Raw genomic sequence first — 18732 nt, forward strand, 5'->3', positions numbered from 1 at the left:
CCTTCTCCCACTCCTCCCCAGACACAGGCGGGCCCTGGAATCGGAGGACCTTGTTTGTTCCTGTTTTGCCAAGATCGCGGTCCTGCGCCGCTGGGTGCCCAACCTACAGACAGTTTCACATGTTTTGTCCAGTTTTCCAGCTGTTTCCCGGGGGAGGGCGCGTCCAGTGCTGGTGACTCGGTCGGAACGGAAGAGCGGCCTCTCTTGGTCCTTCCGGGTTTCTTTCCCCTGTTCGCTCTCCGCGTCCTCCAACTTCATACCGTGTTACGACTGAAGTGGCACACACTGCAGGTACACGACTGAGACACTTCAGACCCAAGTGTGCACCCTGAGCGCGTCCGCACAACCCAGCGCTTCTGAGGCCTTGGGAAGCTCTGGGGGGCTCGCAACCGCGCCCCTCGCCTCCCCCCGCCTCTCCACGCTGTGCGAAGCATTTTCTGCAGCTCTGGAAAAACGGAATCACACAGCGGGGCTCGCGAGAAGTGCGGCCCAGTGGGCCGACCGCCTCCGAGGTCCAGCGTGTGTGTTCGCAGGCGCTTCTCCCTTGTTTGCTGAGCCCCGCGCCACCGTAGGCGCAGCCGCCTGTGGTTTATGCACTCCTGTCTCAAATTCGGGTCGTTTCCAGTCTGGGGCTGCTACGAACATCCGTGCGTGATTCTCCGTGTGGACCCAGGTTTTCATTTCTCTTGGGCAAGCACCCAGGGAAGAACGCCGGGGTCACGGTGAACTTACGCTCAAGGAACTGCAAGGAGGCGGCCGGGAGGGAGAGAGCATGCCTGGCCCCGCAGTCCGGCTTCAGAGGCCCCGGGGCCCAGCGGGGTGGGGGGCGCAAAGGGGCAGCGGGACCAGGGAGGGGGAGGGGGCCGCCGCGGGGCGGCGGGGACCCGGGCGGGGGGGAGAGGGGGGCGTGGGGAGCGCAGCGGGGGTGGGGTTACGGGGTGGGAGGAGGGTCGGAGGTGCTGCGGAGGCGGGGTTACGGGGTAGGGGTAGAGGCGTGGGGACCGCAGCGGGGGCCTGGGAGGGAACGGGGTGCGGAAGGGGGGGGGGGGGGGAGCGCGGCGGGGGCGGAGGCAGGAGGCAGTAAGGCGGGCGGGGGCGGGGCGGCCGGGGGCGGGGCGGCCGGGAGGAGCTCTGGGCCTATCCGGATCGGGCGGGGCTTGGGCCGTAGATCCCGCCCCACGCCAGCGCCGCGGAGGCGCAAGGGAGGGGTATCACCACGCCCTCCCTCCCCCCCCCCCCCAGTTTCCAAGGCAACCGGGTTCAACAGTTTCTGCGCTGCCGGCGTCCGGAGGCCCCCGGGCGCCCACCTGTAGGCATGTGCGCCGCGGAGGTGGACCATCAAGTTGCCCAGAGATACCTGCTCAAGCGGCAGCTGGGGAAGGGGGTGAGCCCGGCACCTGCAGGGCGGGGGAAGGTCCAGTCGGAGGTCTGTTCCCTCCGACGCGGCCAGGGATCCCTGGGCTCACGTCCTGTTTCCTCCGTGGACTGGACGGTGGCTTGGGCAAGCCACCGAGCCCCTCGGGCCTCAGTTTCCTGTAGGGGGGCTCTAACAGCGCCCACTGCAAGTGAACCTGTCGCCTGGCTCTAGGTCCACAGCGGCCTCAGGTCAGAGGGATCGTGGACAAACACTCCCCCCCCGTCCCCCGTCCCCTGCTGCCAGCTGCCTCTCCTGGGCCCATAGAACACTAAGGAGGCCGGGCCCACCCACTCCGATCACTAAAGGCGATGGGTGGGTCCCAAGCCTGGCCCAGGAAGGGCCTGAGCGGGTAAATGGGCATGGAGCGAGCCACATGTGAGCGATTGTGCGTTTGTGTGTGACAGCATGTGGGATTGTGTACAAGAGTGTTTGTGAAGGTGTGTGGCTGGGTGGGTGGTATTGGGGAGAAGAGAAAGCACGTTCCAAACAGCACAGACAGCAGGTGCAAAGGCCCTGAGGTAAGAACCTGCTGGCTGTGGGGAAACAGCAGAGTTGATGTGAACTGGTTAAGAGTAACTACGGGAGGGCTGGGATCACCTGTGGCTTTGGGAAACTGCAGAGATTTCTGGGCATGACACGCAGTGGTAGCAGACATTGGTGCCGCTTTACAAGGCTCACCCTGCCTGCTGTGTAGAGGACAGACTGTAGTGTGGGCTAGGGAGGCCAGTTAAGAGGTTAGTGTAGCGATCCAGACAAGAGATGGGGGAGAGGCAAGAGTCCCAGGTGGGGCAGCAAGAGGTCAGATTCTGATGAAGTTTGGAGGTGGAGTGAACAGGATTTGCTGATAGGCTGGATGCAGGGTGTGAAAGAGGGGAGAGGTGCCCAGAACAGGCTTTGGCTTCCACCCTGAATCTCCCTTTTGTAACCTTATTTCTTCCTGGAGCCTTGCTTCTCATCACCATCTTCTGGAAAACCTGGGGCGGGGGTGGGGGTGGGGGGGCTGCTGCAGCAGCCTTAGCAGCCCGCAGCTGTGGGGACCTTGCCCGGAGCCATAGGCCCTCACCACACCCTCACTCCCTCCCCGGAGCCTCAGGCAGCCTGCTGGGCAGGGGAGGGCTGGACAGGAGGCTGGCCCCGTGCCCAGCAAGCTGACCACCGTCCTCACAGGCCTACGGCATTGTGTGGAAGGCAGTGGATAGGAAGACTGGCGAAGTCGTGGCCATCAAGAAAATCTTCGATGCCTTTAGGGATAAGACGGACGCCCAGGTGAGTGGAGAGGAGGCGTGAGAAGGACAAGGGCAGGGGTGCGGGGGGGACCCCTTCTGCCTTGGTGCCTGGAAGCTCCAGTGTATTTCTGAAGCCGATTCACAGCAGGTCTCTATAATTGCTCAGACATGACCGGAACCTGTGGTCCAGCAGGTGTGGGTGACGTCTGTCAATCCCTGTGGATCCTTTCGAGAAATGAGCTTCCGGGGAGCCTGGGGGGCTCAGTTAGTTAAGCGTCTGACTCGTGATTCCGGCTCTGGTCATGATCTCACGATCTGTGAGACTGAGCCCAGCGTAGGGCTCTGCTAGCCTTGGAGACGGCTTACGATTGTCTTCCTCTGCACCTCTCCTGCTCACACAGGTGCTCTCTTTTTCTGTCTTTCCAAAAAAAAAAAGGAGGCGGGCTTCCTTCTCGCCCCATACTTACGCTCAAATTTCTGTCTCACTCCAGAGAACGTTCCGGGAAATCATGCTGCTCCAGGTGAGCAGCCCGGGCCACCTGGCAGCCCCTCCAGGTGCAGGTTCTCCCAGCAAGGTGGGGGGGGGGAGACCCAGATCTGCGTCCCCCCCAAAGCACACAGCCCCTGGCTCTCTCCTCAGCAACTTGGGGACCATCCTAACATCATCCGCCTCCTGGACGTGATCCGGGCGGAGAACGACAGGGACATTTACCTGGTGTTTGAGTCTATGGGTAAGTGAGGCCTTCTCACCCTCCAGCCTCACCTCAGTCCTGGTCCAGGACCCTCCAGTGGCCCGGATCCCTTTACATGTCCCTCTGCGGCCGGGTCACCGCAGTGGTCAGTTGTCACCCAGAACAGTTTCTTGGTGTGGCTGGTGCGCATGGTCAGCGCCTGGGCCTGGCAGTGACCCCTGGAGCCCACCTCCATGAGGCTCCTGCTTTTTCCACTGTTTGCCACTGTTTTTCCTTTTTCTACCCATGTTCTAAAACAAAGCAACATGAGATAAAGTATTAAAAATCACCCCAGACACTGTGATTGCTGTGCTGGCAAAGACAGAGCAGGCCCGAAGAAGCCTGCGAGAGCCACTGGGAAGCGTGTGTACCCGGGACAGGGTTAGGAACAGGGCTCTGAGGGTGGCTGGTGCCACCTGGGGACCGCGACCGGGGGAGGGCTGAGCACCCCTACGAGGGTCAAAGGTGGGGCAGACTTGTCCGGTGTCCCCAGGCCCCCCAGACTGACCTGCGTGCTCCCCCAGACACTGACCTGAACGCCGTCATCTGTAAGGGCAGGCTGCTGAAGGACGTCCACAAGCGCTTCATCATGTACCAGCTCCTGCGGGCCACCAAGTTCATCCACTCAGGAGGCGTCATCCACCGGGACCAGAAGGTGCCACCCGCAGTCCAGTCACGGCTGCCCCCCAGCGTGTGCACCCACCATTAGCCCTCAGCCCACCTCCTCTCCTGCAGCCGTCCAACATTCTCCTGGACGCCAGCTGCTTGGTGAAACTCTGTGACTTTGGTCTCGCCCGCCCTCTCGGGGGCCTCCCTGAGGGGCCTGAGGGCCCGGCCCTGACAGACTACGTGGCCACACGCTGGTACCGGCCTCCGGAGGTGCTGCTGTCCTCGAGCTGGTAACAGCGTCGCCCCCTCCCCCTGCAGCACCCCCTGTGTCTTCTCACCCAGCCAAGGCCCAGAGGCCTTCCTGTGCCCTCGCTTTGTGCCCTCCCGGCCCCCTCCTAGCACCCCAGGCCCTGCCCCTTTGAGTGTCTCTCCTCCTCCCTCCACATCTACCTCTGGGGTCCCCCCCCCCAAGCCTCCACCCCTTCCTGCCCCAGGTACACCCCTGGGGTGGACATGTGGAGTCTGGGCTGCATCCTGGGGGAGATGCTTCGGGGGAGACCCCTGTTCCCAGGCACATCTACACTCCACCAGCTGGAGCTGATCCTGGGGACCATCCCGCCTCCATCCAAGGAGGGTGAGTATGTGTCCAGGGGCCTGCTGGGCACCGGGGATCCCAAGGGTCAGAGCACACAGCTCTGGGGGCAAGCACATGATGGGCCAGGAGTGGTAGGGAGGAGTCTGGGGAAGAGGGGTGGGGAAGGTCCAAAGTTTCAGGAAAACCTGAAAGGGCAGGCCCCACACATAGTAGGCCCAGGGAGGAGCTGCTGGGGGCTTTGGGATAGCAACTGGACGGGTCTGCAAGGCGGGCAGGGCCTGGCCACAGGTCCTTGAGGGCCGAGCGGAGCGATGCTCATAAAGGGTCCGGCTGAGCGGCTGAGGGATGGGGGCCGGGCAGGGGAGGTTGGGGGTTGGGGGGAGATGTGGAGGAAGGTAGGCTGCAGCAGAGGTAGGTAGCTTAGGTGGGGGTGGGGAGGGTCTGTCCTTGTTCCTGGGGGAGGGAGCAGAGCAAGAGAGGGGAAGGACCAGGTGGGGAAGTCGGGGAAGGGGTTCTTCCATGGAGGTGGGAGTGCCTGGATGTGGAGTGCATGCGTGGGGGTGTAAGTGTGCAAGGGCCAGCACACGGGTGGGGCCCGAATCCAGATACTGAAGCCCTGCAGAGAGGCCACTCCCTGGGGCGGGAAGAACGACTGGCCCCAGACCTCCCTGGGCCAGGCCCCCCTGACCACACACCACCTCTGTCCACCCTCCCTGCAGACCTCCTGGCTCTCAGCTCAAGCTTCAGCGCCTCAGTCCTGCCCTGCCTGGGGTCCCGGTGAGCGGGGCTGCTGAGGAGCCTGGCTGGCACTCCTCCTGTAAATTTGCTGGCCAGTCTGCCCGCCCAGACCCGGGCCCTGGCCTTCTGATGGCAGGCCCAAACCCAGCGAGTTGGAATTTCCAGCACCGCCCGGCTTGGCCTGGGGGCATGGGCAGGCCGGCGGGAACTGCACTGCGCGGGGCATGGAGAGCAAGGGACCAGAGGACGAGGCAGGGAGGGGTCGGCCATCAGTGCCATGCTGCCTGGGGGTGTCGTGTGGGGAGGGGAGATGCACGGAGGCAGTTAAAGTGGCTGGGCGGAGGACGGGGAGGGGCCCGCCCTGGAAAGGGAACAATATGCAGGCACCTACAGGCCACGGCAGACGCTGGACGCCCTCCTGCCGCCAGACACCCCCCCGGAGGCCCTGGATCTCCTCAAGGGACTCCTGGTATTTGCCCCGGGCAAGCGGCTTAGCGCAGCGCAGGCGCTGCGGCACCCCTACGTGCAGAGGTAGGGGCGGGGTCCCCTGGCCCAGCTCCTGCTTTGCCCGTCTTGTCTTGGGTGTTGGGTCCCGGACCTGGGCTCGGCCGGAGAGGCCGTCTTGACCGCAGCCCGAGGCTGGCTCCCCGCAGGTTCCACTGCCCCGCTCGCGAGCAGACCCTGGATGCGGCTGTGCGGCTCCCGGTGCTCGAAGGAGTTCAGCTGTCAGCCCCTGAGTACCGCCGCCGCGTCTATCAGGTGCTCCGGTCCGCGACCACGATCTTCCCACACCCACGCTCACCCTCGAGTGCCCCCCTCCCCGCCCCCCCCCCCCGCCTCAGCGACCCCCAGAACCCTCTACACCCGCGCCGTCCACCTCTGAGCGCCCCTCGCCTCCCGCAGATGATCCTGGAGCGCAGGGGCGGCGGCCCCGGCCCGAGAGGGAAGGGCCCGGGGGGCACGCCCCCGGGGACGGAGCCCAGCGCCCCCCGGGCCCAGGCGCGCCTGCGCTCACCCAGAGCCGTCCCTCAGCTGTCCCCGGGCTCGCCCTCGCAGAAGCCCGGTGCCGTCGCCCAGAGCAGCCTGGGTCAGCAGTCCGCACACGGTGTGTGCCCCGCCCCCCCGGAGCGCGGCCCCTGACCCTTCTGGGTGGAGCCACCAAGGGTCCGCAGCGCCGGACTAACCCCGGGGGTTGGTCTTCAGACCCCACAGACGTTCCCTGCGGAGCCGAGAACCTTCCCCGGCCGAACGTGGTGCCCCTGCTCCAGCCCCCGCCCCCAGGGGGTCTCGGGAGGGCGGAAAGGCCCCCTGGGGTGACGGCACAGGCCCCCTCGGGCCACTCGTGGGTAGGTTGACCGGGGAGGTCCCCTCTCACTGTACTTCCGAGGGCGGCGCCCGGTTGGGCGGTGACCCTGTGACGCGCCCCCTCCCAGGTGAAGCCCAGCGTGAAGGGGGCGGCGCCCTCCCTGGCCTCTCAGGCCGCCGCCCGGGTGGCCGTCCAGGCCCTGATCCGGAGCGACTGGAATCCGGGCCGTGGGGTGAGGGCGAGCGGCCCCCCGACCGCTCCCCCAGCCCCCCGGCCCCGCCCCCTCGCGCGGCCCCCAGACTGTGTGCGGGTCCCTCGCGGGCTTCCTGCGGATGCGCGGCCCGAGCCCCGGCCGGGCCGGAGGATGTTCGGCGCCCCGGCCTGGCAGGGGGCGCAGGGCGCCGCGAGGGCCGCGCTCGGGGGCTATTCTCAAGCCTACGGTACCGTCTGCCATTCGGCGCTGGGCCGCTTGCTCCTGCTCCCGGGCCCCGCGCGTAAGCCGCCCTGCCAGCCCACGACCTAGCTCCTGTGCTCAGCCCGCGTCCCTCGCCCAGCCCTGGATCTGCCCCCGAGTGCCCCGTGCTGCCCACCCCCTCCTACCCGCTCCCCCTTTTGCCTGCCCACACCCTTGAGTTCCAGGGAGCTTGTCCAGCCGTCTCTGGGGGAGTGGGAGAGGTCCCCACCCACCCCCAGCCACTTCCTCCAATAAAGTCGTGTTTGGCCACAGTCTACCTGTTCGTCTTTTGTCCTCAGTGAGGGACTCCCTCTGAGGCCACGGAGTCCACCCCCTTCCGAGGACCCAGATGTCTAGTATAGAGTCTATGAGAAGCTGCGTGGCCCCCCTCTGCCCAGCACCCAGTGCTTTCCCTCTAGGCTCACATCACCAAAGGCTGGCCCCTGGGGGGGGGGGGGTGGCTCCTTGGGTCCAGCTTCCCGTCCTCTGTCCACAAATGCTCTGGGGACTGCGTGGTGCCCATCAGAGGGACCACGCTGTCCCCAGGGGTTCCTGGAAGGGCAGGGGCTTGTGCACCTGCTGCCTGGATGCAAGCCATCACACGACTGCATTTGTGACCCTGAGCCAGAGTAAAAGTGGAAGAGATGTTGGGGTGGTGCCCCGGGGTACAGCTCCTGACTGGCTGTTGTTGCTGACCCCAGCCACCTCTGTCACCCAACAGTGACTGGCAGCTGGTTTGTCCTGGCGGGGGGTGGGTCCAGGGTGTGGGAGCTGAAGAGATCCAAGGGGCCTGGTGGGCACCTGTCTCATGGCTCCAGGGTGCCTGGCACCACACGTGACCCTGGGCAGGGGTTGGAACACAGGGGAGGCTGTTTTCCGGCTGCCTGGTGGGAGCTCCCAGTCTAAAGGGTGCGGCCTTTGCTGTGCTGGGGGTGGGGCTGCTCGCAGCAGGAGCTGTGAGCTCCTGGAAAAGCTAGGGGCCACTGGGGGAGGCACAGGAGGGAAGGGCCAGGAGAGCTGGCCAGGCCGGGGGAGGGGGGGGCACAAGAGAGACAGAAAGCAGAACAGGATTTGGGAGGAGGCCAAGAGGGGCGGCAAGGATAAATGCTCCGGTCCAGGCTCGGAGGTAAGCCAGCCACGGAGGGGGCAGCGTGTCGGGGTCCTAGAGCCCCCGGCTGATGGACAGGGGGGCGGATGAGGCCCTGGGAAGTGGCAGGGCAGCCCAGAAAGGAGCAGGCGAGGCCCCAGGAAGCCCACCCCTGCGAAACAGACCTGGGGGCCCTGAGAGGTCCAGACATCTGGGCACCCAGCGCAGGGGAGGCTGGGAAGTGTGTGTGGGCTCGGTGACCTGGATCCCCCAGGGGCGCACCAGTGAGGGGCGCAGGGCTGGTGGAAGCGGGGAGCGGGAGTAGTGGGCTAAAGCAGGTTGGCCCTGAAGGGGAGCCAGTCACGATCATGGTCACGATCACGGTCACGGGAGAGGGCTGAGGTGGAAGGAGTCTTTCTTCGAGGTTAGGGGATGTGGCGAGAGGTGTTTGCGGTACAGGCGGGCAGGTGGGGGTCTTCCGTGGTCCCCACAGGGATGGGCGGTGGAGTCCAGAGGGACATCTGACAAGTTCACAGGACTAAAGTTTGCAACGTACAACTGGGCGATCATAGGTATTTAGGAACGTGTTGGAAAATCTTGTGTTTTATTGTTAACACCGAAATGTGCAGGGTCACCTTTGAGATGTTATTCGGCACGAGGCAGAGGACGCACACAGGAGGCTGCCAGGGCGCCCCTTGGCCACAGGCTGGCACCAGGAGGGTACAAGCGGACTTATCAGCAAGTGCGGCCAGGCCAAGGGCACTGCAGCGCATCTGGTTCCTGGGGGACCTTTTCCGCCTGGCCCAAAGTCCCTGCTGTCGCCTCACCTGGCTAGTGGCTTTGGTAACCAGACTGAGCTGCTGAGGAGCAACTGTCCCCCCAGCCTCCCTCTCCTGCCACGTGGAGTCACGGTACTGCCTTTGCTCAGTGACCTCGTGTGTCCAGTCCTCCCCCGGTCCGAGTGACTGCCATTTTTTATACTTAAACCCCCAAAACTGTTGCACAAACACTAATTGCACAATGTTAAAACTTACAGCAGGGGTCTTCCTCAGCATTTGGTGCCAAAATGTGTCATTCCAAACGAAAGTCACTCTCCACAGGTGAAAAAGACACAAGAAAGGTCGGCAGGGAAACTCCGATCTCGTGGGTTGGTGACAAAGAAGAAAGGAGCCAGAACGGGGCGGACTTGGGGTCGGCTGGGACCTGAACCAGAACCCTCACCCGCGAGTACTGGCCCGGCACTCCACATCCAGCCCTTCTCGGGCCGGCCTCATCCACCTGAAGGGTTTTGTGCTGCAAAACTCGGAGCTCTTACCCCTCAGCAGGTGCTGGCTGGAGCACGGCCGGGATGTGGCCAGGCCCGCCTCAGTTCTCTTGGCAGGGCAATCTCTCAGGTCCTTTGCGCCCCCATCTGCCAGTGGCCCAGCAGACAGGACAGTGCCTCCTGAGGGACCGCCTTTGGGTCTGGCTCCACCCCCATCACGCGTCACCCACAAGCAGCTCTGTCCCCACAGGGAGAGGATGGGCGGCTACGAAAGGTACCAGGAGGCAGAGAGGGAGGCAGTGAGGAGAGCAAGCAGGGCAGGAAGTGAGACCTGAGCCACCTGTCTTGGTGGGGGGTGGGGGGGACACACCGGGCTCTGGGGAGGGGGGGAGGCTGAGGGAGAGGGGCTGGGGCTGCCGGGAGCCAGCCGGGAAAGAAGGACCGCCAAGCAGCAGCAGCAGAGCGGGGAGGCAGTGAGCAGAGGGGAACCCTGAGACACGGAAGCCCTGAGACGTGAGGCCCCCAAAGAATGGGGGGCTGAGGTGCATAGATGGCCCCCCAAGAAGATGGGGGCCGAGGCAGAAAGAGGTGGGCCCCCCAAAAGATGGGGGCCTAAGGCACAAAGAGATGAAGCCCTGAGGCGAACGAAGGTCTATAGGGGACCTGAAACTCAACCAGGGGGTGGAGGCAGAGGAATCTGAAGGGGGAGGCTCAGGGCACAGGGGCGGGCATGGAGCCGGAGGCGCAGGGCAGTGAGGGGCTGGAGCTCCAGAGGGGAGAGGCCAGAGGCAAAAGGCAGGCCCGCCGCTGGGTGAGCTCGGGGCGGAGCCAGGCTCAGGCTGTGCTCCGCGGGCGGCCCCGCCCCCCCCCCCCCCCCCCCCCCGCCCGTGAGAGCAGGTGCTCTGCCTGGTGGGTGGCAGTGACGGCAGGCACCTGGACCTGGGCTGCTGCCGGGCCAGGAGACTCACTTCTTGCTTTTGAAGGTGCCCAGGATCTTGGGCATGAACTTGCCCACCTTGCTGTCCCTGGTGTCCTCCTCTGCAGGGGCCTCCCCTGCCCCCGCGCCCCCGGCCTCTTCCTTTTTGCAGAAGACCTCGAATCGGCTGTAGACGCGTTTCTCTTTGCGCATGCTCTCCATGCGACGCAGCAGCCGGTCGCGCTCCTCCGCGCTGGCGGGCATCGTGCGGCTCAGCCTGCCCTGTGTCCCCGGGCTGTCCGAGCGGAAGATGGCAGAACATTTGTCCTTGTCGGACATGTCCGGGGCCAGGCCGCCGGCAGCTGGTGAGCGGCCTAGTTCGGGACTGCTGTGAGCCAGGCCCGGGGCCGGGGCCCCGCGGTGCTTCTGGCCGTGGGCGCTGATCTGCTCCAGAATGGCTTTCGTGTCATCCCGCAGGTTGCTGCTGTACAAGGCGTTGGCCGTGGCGGAGGTCATGCGCGCCCGCGGGCTCCGCTCGTCCCCGGCGGCAGCCTCGGCGCTATCACCCCTGCCCAGCGACGGCCGCCGGGGGCTCTCTGGCTGCCCGTTCTCCTGTGGCGCTGGGAAGCCGCCCTCATCCTCCGTGCGCCGCTCACCCTTGGGGCTCAGCAGCTGGCGGAGGCGCAGGGAGCCCTTGCGCAGGACTTCCATGGGGCCGCCGGCCGGCTCCTCCGCGGTCCCCGTCTTGGGAGACTCCCCGGAGAAGGTAAGGGTGAGGCTGCCTCTGCGCTCCGGCACGGGGGGCACGGGGGGCACGGGGCTGCCCCTGCGCTCCGGCAAGGGGGGCACGGGGCTGCCCCTGCGCTCTGGCACAGGAGGCACGGGGCTGCCCCTGCGCTCGGGATAGGCCGATGTGGGGCTCCCTTTCGGCTCAGGGTAGGCAGAGGTGGGGCTCCCTTTTGGCTCAGCGTGGGGCGCCTGGCGGGCGCCTCCCTCCAGCGGGGGGCTGTCCCGCCCTTGTGGGGAGGAGGAACGGCCCTGGGCAGAAAGGTAGCGAGAGGGCAGCCGGTCGGTGCCGCTCCGGCCCAGCGTGTCTAGCAGCTGGGTGGCAGTGAGCGTGGCCGCTCCGGGCTGCCTCTCGGCCTCCTGATGCAGCCGCTGTGCGAAGGAGTCGCGCAGGTCCAGCAGGCAGCTCTCGAGGCTGCGGCGCTCGCTTCCTGCGCCACCCGGCGCCACCACCTCCTCCCGCCACGCCTGGGACACGACAGCCTTGCTGTGGCTGGCGACCGTGACCGGAGCCCCCGCCCCTCCGGCATCACGCGCCGGGCCCTTGTATTTCTCCAGGAGCTCGGCCACCTTGGCGGAGGTGGCGGAGCGCACGGCCTCGCCGCCGGGGCCCAGCGTCTCGCTGACCGTCTGCTCCTTGTGCAGCAGCTGCACCTTCTCGGCGGTGGCCGTCGTGGCCCCACCCGCGCCCTCGGCCTGCGAAGCGCTGAAGATCAGCGAGGAGCGCAGGCGCGAGCTGCGCTGCACCAGCGGGTTCAGGCGCGAGCGGAAGGAGTCCTGCTTGGCCAGGCCCGCCTCCTCCGGGCCGTCGCGCTCCGGGCCGTCGCCACCGCCCTTGGCCGGGAAGAGTGCGGGCCCGCGGGAGGCCGAGGGGAGCAGGTCCCCGGGGGCCACTCGTCCCCCAGGCACCAGAACATCGTCTTCGTAGGCCTCGGCCTCCATGGGTACCGGCAGGCCCTCGTCGGCCGCGTCCTCGCCATGGCAGCCGCTCAGGTAGGAGGCCAAGCGCCAGTGCCGCAGCCCGGCCCGCCCCTCAGGGCCGCCCCTGCGCTCGGGCTCCGCGTCGGGCGCGGCCTCGGGGCCCAGCCTCGCCACCGCCTGGCACGGGAAGCGCTGGCCAAGGTTGGGGCGCGGGGCCGCGCCGGGTTCCAGGCCGCGGGGCCCGGGGCCCAAGGCCGGGTCCGAGCCGTGGCGCACCTCGCGCGACGCGCTGGACGGCACGTAGTCCAGCCGCTGGTGTCCGTCCGGGCCGAGCTCGGGGAAGCGTGGCCCGCCCCCCAGCGCGAGGTCGTCGTGGTCGCCGAAGCCGGGGCGGCCGGCGCGCAGCTTCTCGAACAGGCCCTGAGGGCGCGCCGGCGCCAGCTGCGGGTCCCACTGGTAATGCTGCTGGTAGAGCTGGTCGCGGTGGAAGTGACTGGTCTGGAAGCGGAAGTCGTCACCGTGGCTGAGGAACGTCTGCCGCGACACCTGCCGCGCGGCCGCGAAGTTCTCCACCGCGCCCGCGCCGTCGGCGGCCGCGTAGCTGTGCCGCTTGAAGGCGTCCATCTCCAGATGCCGGGCCTGGAAGAAGCCCCGCGGGCCCGCGAGCTCCCCGCCCGGTCCCGCCTCGGCGTCCAGCCGCCGCGACAGCGGCCGCAGCCCCGCGTGCGGCTCCAGGGCTCCCGCGGGCATCCGCGTGGGCTCCTCCCGGCGGAAGGCCGACAAGAAGTGGCGGTCGGGGTCGAGGAAGGAGGGGAAGCCCAGGCCCTCTTCCCGGGGCGGTGGGAACAGGAGGTGCGCTCGCTTAGAGAAGGAGAAAGGGGTCGGCGCCCCGGTCACCTGGCCGCCCATAAGGGGCCCGGCCCCCGCGTACGGAGCCAGGGCGTAAGCGTCCATGCGGGCCAGCGCCCCGGCCGAGGGCACCAGCGGCTCGGACTGCGCGAAAAGGATGCGGAACTCCTCATCGAAGCTGGAGACCAGCTCGCCTTGGAACACGTGCGCCAGGCTTCGGTGGATCTTCTCGAAGGACCACATAAAGCTGCGGGCGGGGCGGGGCGGGTCAGGGGCGGGGCCAAGCAGCCGCGAGGGCCGCAGAGCCCCCACCCGCGGCCCGCCCCGGAAGCGTGAAGCCTACCCGAACCCCGGGGCGGAGGCGCGTCAGGGGCTGCGGGACCCGGGCTCCTGCAGGGGAGGCCCTTAGGTGGGGAGGTGCTGGGGCCGCGGGGCCGGGCGCACCTGTAGCTCCCACTCATGACCACGGCGCAGTCCACCAGCAGGAACTTCTCCTTCACGTGGCCCTTGAAGGACTTCCCAGTGCGGCAGTAGTAGGTGGGGCCCGCCACAGTGCGCACACGCAAGAACTGGGGAGCGAGAGGCGTTAGGTCTGTGCGCGGGAGTCTCCCACCTCCCTCCCCGCCCCCTCTCTGCCACTCACATCCACGTGGTGCAGGTTGACCCGGCACTTGTCGGCCATGTCTAGGAAGTGCTGCGCGTTCATCTCATCCAGGAGGATGTAGACCGGGACGCGGCGTGCCGCTGCCTCCAGCACTTCCCCAAGCAGGTCCACGTCGGTGAACATGTCCATCACCACGGCCACCACCTGCAGGGGTCGAGTTAGGGACAGGGGACAGACCCCTCTGCCGTCCCCACCATTCTCTGGCCATACCTGCATGGCCCGCAGGGGGCCTCTGGATCTCCCACAAACACTGCAAATTGTCCTCTAGCCCGCCCCAGAGGAGAGCAGGGACCCTGTCGGGGAACAGGGCTCAGGAGGAAAAGGCCTATCATGGGGGGCTGTGGGGCTGCTGGCGGGTGGGTGGCCCATGATGGCCGGATGAGGGCCTTCTAGGCAGGCACAGAGGGCCCACCTCCTTCTGGGAAGGGGCAAAGGCAAAGGAAACCCCTGCGACAGCCCCCACCACCCCACCCCATAGATGGCGGAGCCCAGGCTCTAGTGCTGCCCGGGGTGCAGAGGGCAGTTGGGGTCTTTAGCTGCAGGACCTGTGGCCCCCACCTCCAAGATTTACCAGGCTTCCTTTGCTGTTTGCCACCTGTTTGGTGGGGGTAAGAAGCCCTCAGCTGGGTCAAAGTTAAAACTAGAGAGACTTTTCTGAACCATAAATCCAACCGGGAGACGTGCGCAGCCATCCCAGAGCCCCTGAGTTTTGGACGCTGGCCAGGACCACCGGCAAGCAAGCCTGTGCAGCATGCAGCCTGCAATAAGCAGACCCTTGGTGACCCCAAAAGTTGTCAGCCAGGGAGCCCTCGCTGGTGCTTGAAGGCTAGAAAGGCGCGGCCAGCTACCCTGGCCTCACCCTTGCCCCTGAAGCTGGGCATGCTCATATTTCTTTCACCTGCACACTCCTACTCATGCTTCAGGGTCCAGCTCGGGCTGCCCTGCCCCCACGGTCCACCCAGCCCATGACAGCGCACCTGCTGGGCTGAGCGGATCATCCTTCGAGCCTCATCCTTGATGCTGGGGCTGTCGGGCGGTGGCGGCTGCACCAGGGTGGTAACCTCAGTGCCCTGGAAGCCGAAGGTCAGGGGCCAGCCTAGGTCGAGTTCGGGCACTGCCTGGTCTGAGTTCAGGGGCCAGTAGGTGCCTGAGGAGCCATCCATGTCCACATTGGGAGGACTGCCTTCAGGGGGCTCTCGAGCGACATGCTGTGGGGGCCGCAGGTGACGGCTCACATGCTCCAGCTCCTCAGGGCACAGGAAGGCAGGTGCCCCCTCGGCCGCCAGGAAGCGGCTGTAGGCCTCTGGCCCGCCCTCAGCCAGGGCGTCCACCGCCAGGCGGTAGTACTCTTTGTAGTGAGGCGGCAGGTACCCGGGTGCCAGTGGGTTGTCCCCCTGCGAGGAGCTCTGGGAGCGACGGGCCATGTCGGGGCCAGCGGCCTGGGAGGGGCGGGGAGACACGTTACTGGGGCAGGGGCTCCGTGCCCGCCCCCCACCCCCCCAGCAGACACACGTTGTAGAAAAGGGCTGGTGGAGTGCAGGCCATACCTGCAGGCCTTCCAGACACGCCTGGACCCAGACTGCCCCCCAGCTGGGGCAGCCAGCAGAGCAACCGGGCACAGGCCCGCCCCCGGCCCGGTCTCATGTTGTTCCGTGCTGGCTGGGCCCTTGCTCCTGCCAGGACCTCAGGAGTGCTTGCGGCCTGGTTTCCCCGCAGGGGTTCCGGCTGCACGCAGACCCCGCTCGGGGTTATTTTACGAACTCTGTGACCCAGGCACCTCTTTGTGGGCCCTTCCTCCATGGAAGAAAATCAGTATTTTATGATTGTTGTTATAAGGAAAACACGATCCAGACCGGATTCTTTATTATAGTCACTTTTTCCTTCTGCCTTTGGCATTAATGTATTTTTGTGGGCCTCTGGCATTGTGTGTACCGACCAGTCGGGTGGCCCCCCGCCTGTCTGTCCGCAGTGCAGGGGGCTGAGAGGGGACCCAGGGCCACTCACTGCCTCTCTGGCTCATTATCTCCACTGGAAAATGCAGCTGTCAGGGTCGACCTGATACCACACCCGGCCCAACATGAGCTCAGCACACAAACTTGTCACTACTTTTGTCCCAGGACCCGGCGTGAAGCTCAAGAACTTCCTATGGGGGACCCCATCCTTTGGGTCACCGTGAGCCCCACAGCCCATTCACGGACTTCACAGCCCTTCCAACTCTGACCCCTGCCCACCGGGACCACTTGCTTCCCTCTGGCCCACCCCTCCACTGTTTTTAGCCACTATTTATTTCCAGATAAAATCTCCCGAGCGGCCCCCTCCCCCCCCCCGGCAGATGTGGGCAGCGGTGGTCTTCCCAAGTCCCCGTGTTCCAGATGAAACCAGAGCCCTTTGCTGTGGCCGTCAGGCTCCTCCTGGGCCCCAAATGTGCCTCCCCGTCCTCACCACTTGTCCCAACCTCACACTGACACCCAAGCCAGGCGTGGCCCGCTCCAGTCCCCCTGTTCCCCAAGGGCCCGTGGGGACCTAGGCTGGGAGGAGCTACCATGAGCTCCGGAAGGCCACGTGGGGGCCGCTTTCGGATCCACAATCGCCAGAACTGCCTGGATACCCTGGAAGGAGAGCCCCACGCACTGCCCACCCCGCCGAGGCTGCAACTTGGGGCTGGGACTGAGCTGGATTTCACAGCCCGCCCAGCTCACGGGTTCCCGGATGCCGGTCCTGCGAGACTCCCCAGTGTGCCCTGCTCAGCAGGAGCGGCGGGTGACGCTGACTGGATGGGGACACTGGGCAGCCAGGGAACATTGGGACCAAGACTGTTGTGTGCGGTGACCCGAGGAAACTTTCCTGTCCACCTTCGGTGACAGGCTGAGCATGATGTGAAGGTTAGGTAAGGGGGCCTGTCCACCTTCTGGGGTGGGGGACAAGCTAACCCGAAGGTGGGGTGGGGGGGTACTTTTCTGTGCCATCCAGTCCACGTCCAGCAGATGCTACCTGGTGTATTAAGGAAAAGTTCTTCGAACACTCCCTCACGGGGGCACCACCCTCTGGTGTGGTTACATACAGGATCCCCATGCTGTCCTCATAGCAGGACCACGTTAAGGAACAAGGTGCAGGCCTGTCTGTAGCGGGGCCTCCCACTGTGCCTGACCCCAGGGCTAGGGGTGGTGGTGGTGGTGGTGGTGCGTGTTTCACACAGTATCTGACAGAGGGTGGTGCTGGGCAGACACTGTGGACCTGGCTGTATGGGGTCAGTGTTGGGCCAGGCAGGGCTCGGGGGCACTCTCCTGCTCACTACATTTGAGACGGAGCACTTCCCAAGGTGGGGAACCACAGAAGGGACCCCGCCCCCTGCACTTCACTCAGAAGGGGATTCAACACAACCTGTCCAGGCTGCCTGCAATGGCGGGGGGGGGGGTGGGGGGGGTGGGGTGGAAATCCCATGATGAACAAGGAGCCAGCTCATCCGCCAGGGCCCACCAGGAAGGGGGTGCCCATCCTGAGTGACCACACCGGTGACCCTGCATGGCCTCACGCCATAATACATCCATGATCCAATGACCTTAGTCCTTTCACTTTGCACACCCCTGAACTGTGGACCGGGCAGAGGCCGCTCTCCAGCCCCCTCTGGGGAACCCGTCGTCCACCGCAGGCCTGCCCTAAGGGAGGGAGGGGCACTATCCCACCCAAGCCCATGACTCAGCAGGGATCTGCACCTCCGCTGCTGACCTCTGACCTCTGACACAAGGCCGACAAATCCTCCAGGGCCCTGAGGGCTCTAGGAGCTTTCAGAGCGTGGGTCCTTCCCACCTGGGCAGGAGGTGGGTTTTCTAAGTGACGGGTAGGAGGGAAGGCTCTGGGGCTAATGCACAGGAGGTGACCCCGGGCTCCGTGCGGACGTGTGCGGGAGGCTCACCGCAGGAAGCGTGTGGAAGCGTTAGGCATGTGGAGGCGGGGGCGCGGGAGGGGGGCGGGGGTCGGCCCGATGGGACTCACAGACTGGAAGTTGGCGAGTCGTAGTTTTCGGGGTGTGCCCCGCAGGACCCAAAGGGATTACTGCACCCAAGGAGTCAGCGACCGCCCAGGCCTGGCGTCCCCTCCACCCGCCCCAGTTCGGGACTCCGGGCGCGAGGGGACGCGGGCCTCCCGCTCTCCCTACGCTCCACGCAGGAAACCAGACCGCCTGGGCCACCCCAGCCGTCCCCAGGCCCAGGCGCCCCCAGGGAAGCGGTCAGGCCGGGCCCGGCACTCTCCCCAGGCTCCAGCTAGGCCGCGAGGGAGGGAGGGAGCGAGCGAGCGCGGATGGCCTCGGCACCCCCCCCCCCCCTCCGGCCCCTTCCCACTCGGCCCCTGCCAGGCCGGCGTCGTGCGAGGGCGCGCGCGTCCACCCCGGCACACGCGGCCTCGGCGCCCTCCGCTCCCCGCCCGGGCCCACCTGGCCCGGCCCCCGCGCTCCCGCGGCCCCGCCGCCGGCCTCGCGGCCCCGGCCCAGGTGCGGGTGGGAGCGCCGCCCAGGTGAGGCCGCGCCGAGGGGCGCCGAGCGCGCCGACCCCGCCCCGCGGGCCCGGCCGCGGCCTCCCCCTCCCCCCCCACTCCCCTCCGGCGCGCCCCGCCCCGCTCGAGCCGGGGGAGGGGGCCCTACCTGGCCAGGTGCGCGGGGTCTCGGGACAAGGGCAGCAGGAGCCGACCGCCGCCCAGCGGCCTCGCGGTCCGGTCGGTCCGGCAGCCACTCCCTGTCGCGGCCCGCCCGCCGCGCGGCCTGATTCACGCGCCCGCCCCCGCCCCGCCCGCCGCTCCCGCCGCCGGCCTGCCCGGGCAGCACCTGGGGGCGGGGCGGCCCCACCCGCGGCGCGCCCGCATTCCGCCGCCCGCCGCCGCCGCCGCCCGCGCGCCCCCGGACCCCGGCCCCCGCCGCGCCCCCCGGCCCCGCGCCCCCGGCCGCCCCGCCCCCCGCGGCCCGCCGCCCCCGGGGCCCATCCGCCCGCCCCAGCTCCGGGTCCCTACGCCCGACCCCTGACCCTCGCCCCGGAAGTCGAGGTGACTCGGAAGTTCCGGCTCGGTCGCTAGGAAACGGGTCGGCCCGACGTGCGGGGCGGGGCTTCTCGCCCGGGGTCCGCGAGTTGGGGGAGGCAGGTGAGGCAGGTGAGGTCGCGGGGGCGGTGTCGAGCCCGG

At 66.9% G+C, this 18732-nt stretch overlaps 3 protein-coding genes across 7 annotated transcripts; 2 read left to right on the forward strand and 1 right to left on the reverse strand.

Annotated features, from left to right (window-relative positions):
• The first annotated feature begins 460 nt into the window (after nt 1-460).
• MAPK15 (mitogen-activated protein kinase 15) lies at nt 461-7338 on the forward strand. Of its 3 annotated transcripts, none has more exons than XM_042923956.1 (13): nt 461-647; nt 2585-2683; nt 3135-3164; nt 3284-3374; nt 3899-4029; nt 4110-4273; nt 4478-4617; nt 5298-5355; nt 5710-5847; nt 5970-6075; nt 6220-6421; nt 6520-6662; nt 6750-7338. In XM_042923956.1, exons 3-13 carry the CDS (start codon nt 3153-3155, stop codon nt 7143-7145), a joined length of 1581 nt encoding a protein of 526 aa, XP_042779890.1. In that variant the 5' UTR covers nt 461-647; nt 2585-2683; nt 3135-3152; the 3' UTR covers nt 7146-7338. The 3 variants fall into 3 exon arrangements, with proteins under 3 accessions (XP_042779890.1, XP_042779888.1, XP_042779889.1); XM_042923954.1 differs by lacking the exon at nt 461-647 and adding an exon at nt 1245-1384; XM_042923955.1 differs by lacking the exons at nt 461-647; nt 6520-6662 and adding an exon at nt 1245-1384.
• Nucleotides 7339-10314: 2976 nt separating this feature from the next.
• Nucleotides 10315-18332, reverse strand: FAM83H (family with sequence similarity 83 member H). 3 transcript variants are annotated; one of them, XM_042923911.1, is made up of 6 exons: nt 18203-18332; nt 15111-15353; nt 14541-15002; nt 13543-13707; nt 13344-13468; nt 10315-13146 (listed from the first exon to the last, which is right to left on the reverse strand). In XM_042923911.1, the coding sequence occupies exons 3-6, from the start codon at nt 14985-14987 to the stop codon at nt 10392-10394; spliced, it is 3492 nt and encodes a 1163-aa protein (XP_042779845.1). In that variant the 5' UTR covers nt 14988-15002; nt 15111-15353; nt 18203-18332; the 3' UTR covers nt 10315-10391. The 3 variants fall into 3 exon arrangements, with proteins under 3 accessions (XP_042779845.1, XP_042779846.1, XP_042779847.1); XM_042923912.1 differs by lacking the exon at nt 15111-15353; XM_042923913.1 differs by lacking the exons at nt 15111-15353; nt 18203-18332 and having other exon boundaries at nt 13543-13856; nt 14541-14569.
• LOC122210617 (basic proline-rich protein-like) lies at nt 17546-18577 on the forward strand. Its single transcript, XM_042923368.1, has 3 exons — nt 17546-17800; nt 17918-18075; nt 18211-18577. Exons 1-3 carry the CDS (start codon nt 17546-17548, stop codon nt 18575-18577), a joined length of 780 nt encoding a protein of 259 aa, XP_042779302.1.
• The last annotated feature ends 155 nt before the right edge of the window (nt 18578-18732 follow it).

The sequence above is a fragment of the Panthera leo genome, chromosome F2, assembly GCF_018350215.1.
Source record: "Panthera leo isolate Ple1 chromosome F2, P.leo_Ple1_pat1.1, whole genome shotgun sequence".
NCBI lineage: Eukaryota > Metazoa > Chordata > Mammalia > Carnivora > Felidae > Panthera > Panthera leo.

What these genes read in the sequence shown, in the direction of transcription:
- MAPK15 (XM_042923954.1), top strand. Translation starts at nt 1,316, where the DNA reads ATGTGCGCCGCGGAGGTGGACCATCAAGTTGCCCAGAGATACCTGCTC. An exon ending in GGGATAAGACGGACGCCCAG is followed by an intron (nt 2,684 to 3,134) that starts GTGAGTGGAGAG and finishes GTCTCACTCCAG; the next exon opens with AGAACGTTCCGGGAAATCAT. An exon ending in GTGCTGCTGTCCTCGAGCTG is followed by an intron (nt 4,274 to 4,477) that starts GTAACAGCGTCG and finishes TTCCTGCCCCAG; the next exon opens with GTACACCCCTGGGGTGGACA.
- FAM83H (XM_042923912.1), bottom strand. Translation starts at nt 14,987, where the DNA reads ATGGCCCGTCGCTCCCAGAGCTCCTCGCAGGGGGACAACCCACTGGCA. An exon ending in TGATCCGCTCAGCCCAGCAG is followed by an intron (nt 13,708 to 14,540) that starts GTGCGCTGTCAT and finishes CGACCCCTGCAG; the next exon opens with GTGGTGGCCGTGGTGATGGA. An exon ending in GTCATGAGTGGGAGCTACAG is followed by an intron (nt 13,147 to 13,343) that starts GTGCGCCCGGCC and finishes CCCCGCCCGCAG; the next exon opens with CTTTATGTGGTCCTTCGAGA.
- LOC122210617 (XM_042923368.1), top strand. Translation starts at nt 17,546, where the DNA reads ATGGGACTCACAGACTGGAAGTTGGCGAGTCGTAGTTTTCGGGGTGTG. An exon ending in CAGGGAAGCGGTCAGGCCGG is followed by an intron (nt 17,801 to 17,917) that starts GCCCGGCACTCT and finishes GGCCCCTGCCAG; the next exon opens with GCCGGCGTCGTGCGAGGGCG. An exon ending in CGGGTGGGAGCGCCGCCCAG is followed by an intron (nt 18,076 to 18,210) that starts GTGAGGCCGCGC and finishes CTACCTGGCCAG; the next exon opens with GTGCGCGGGGTCTCGGGACA.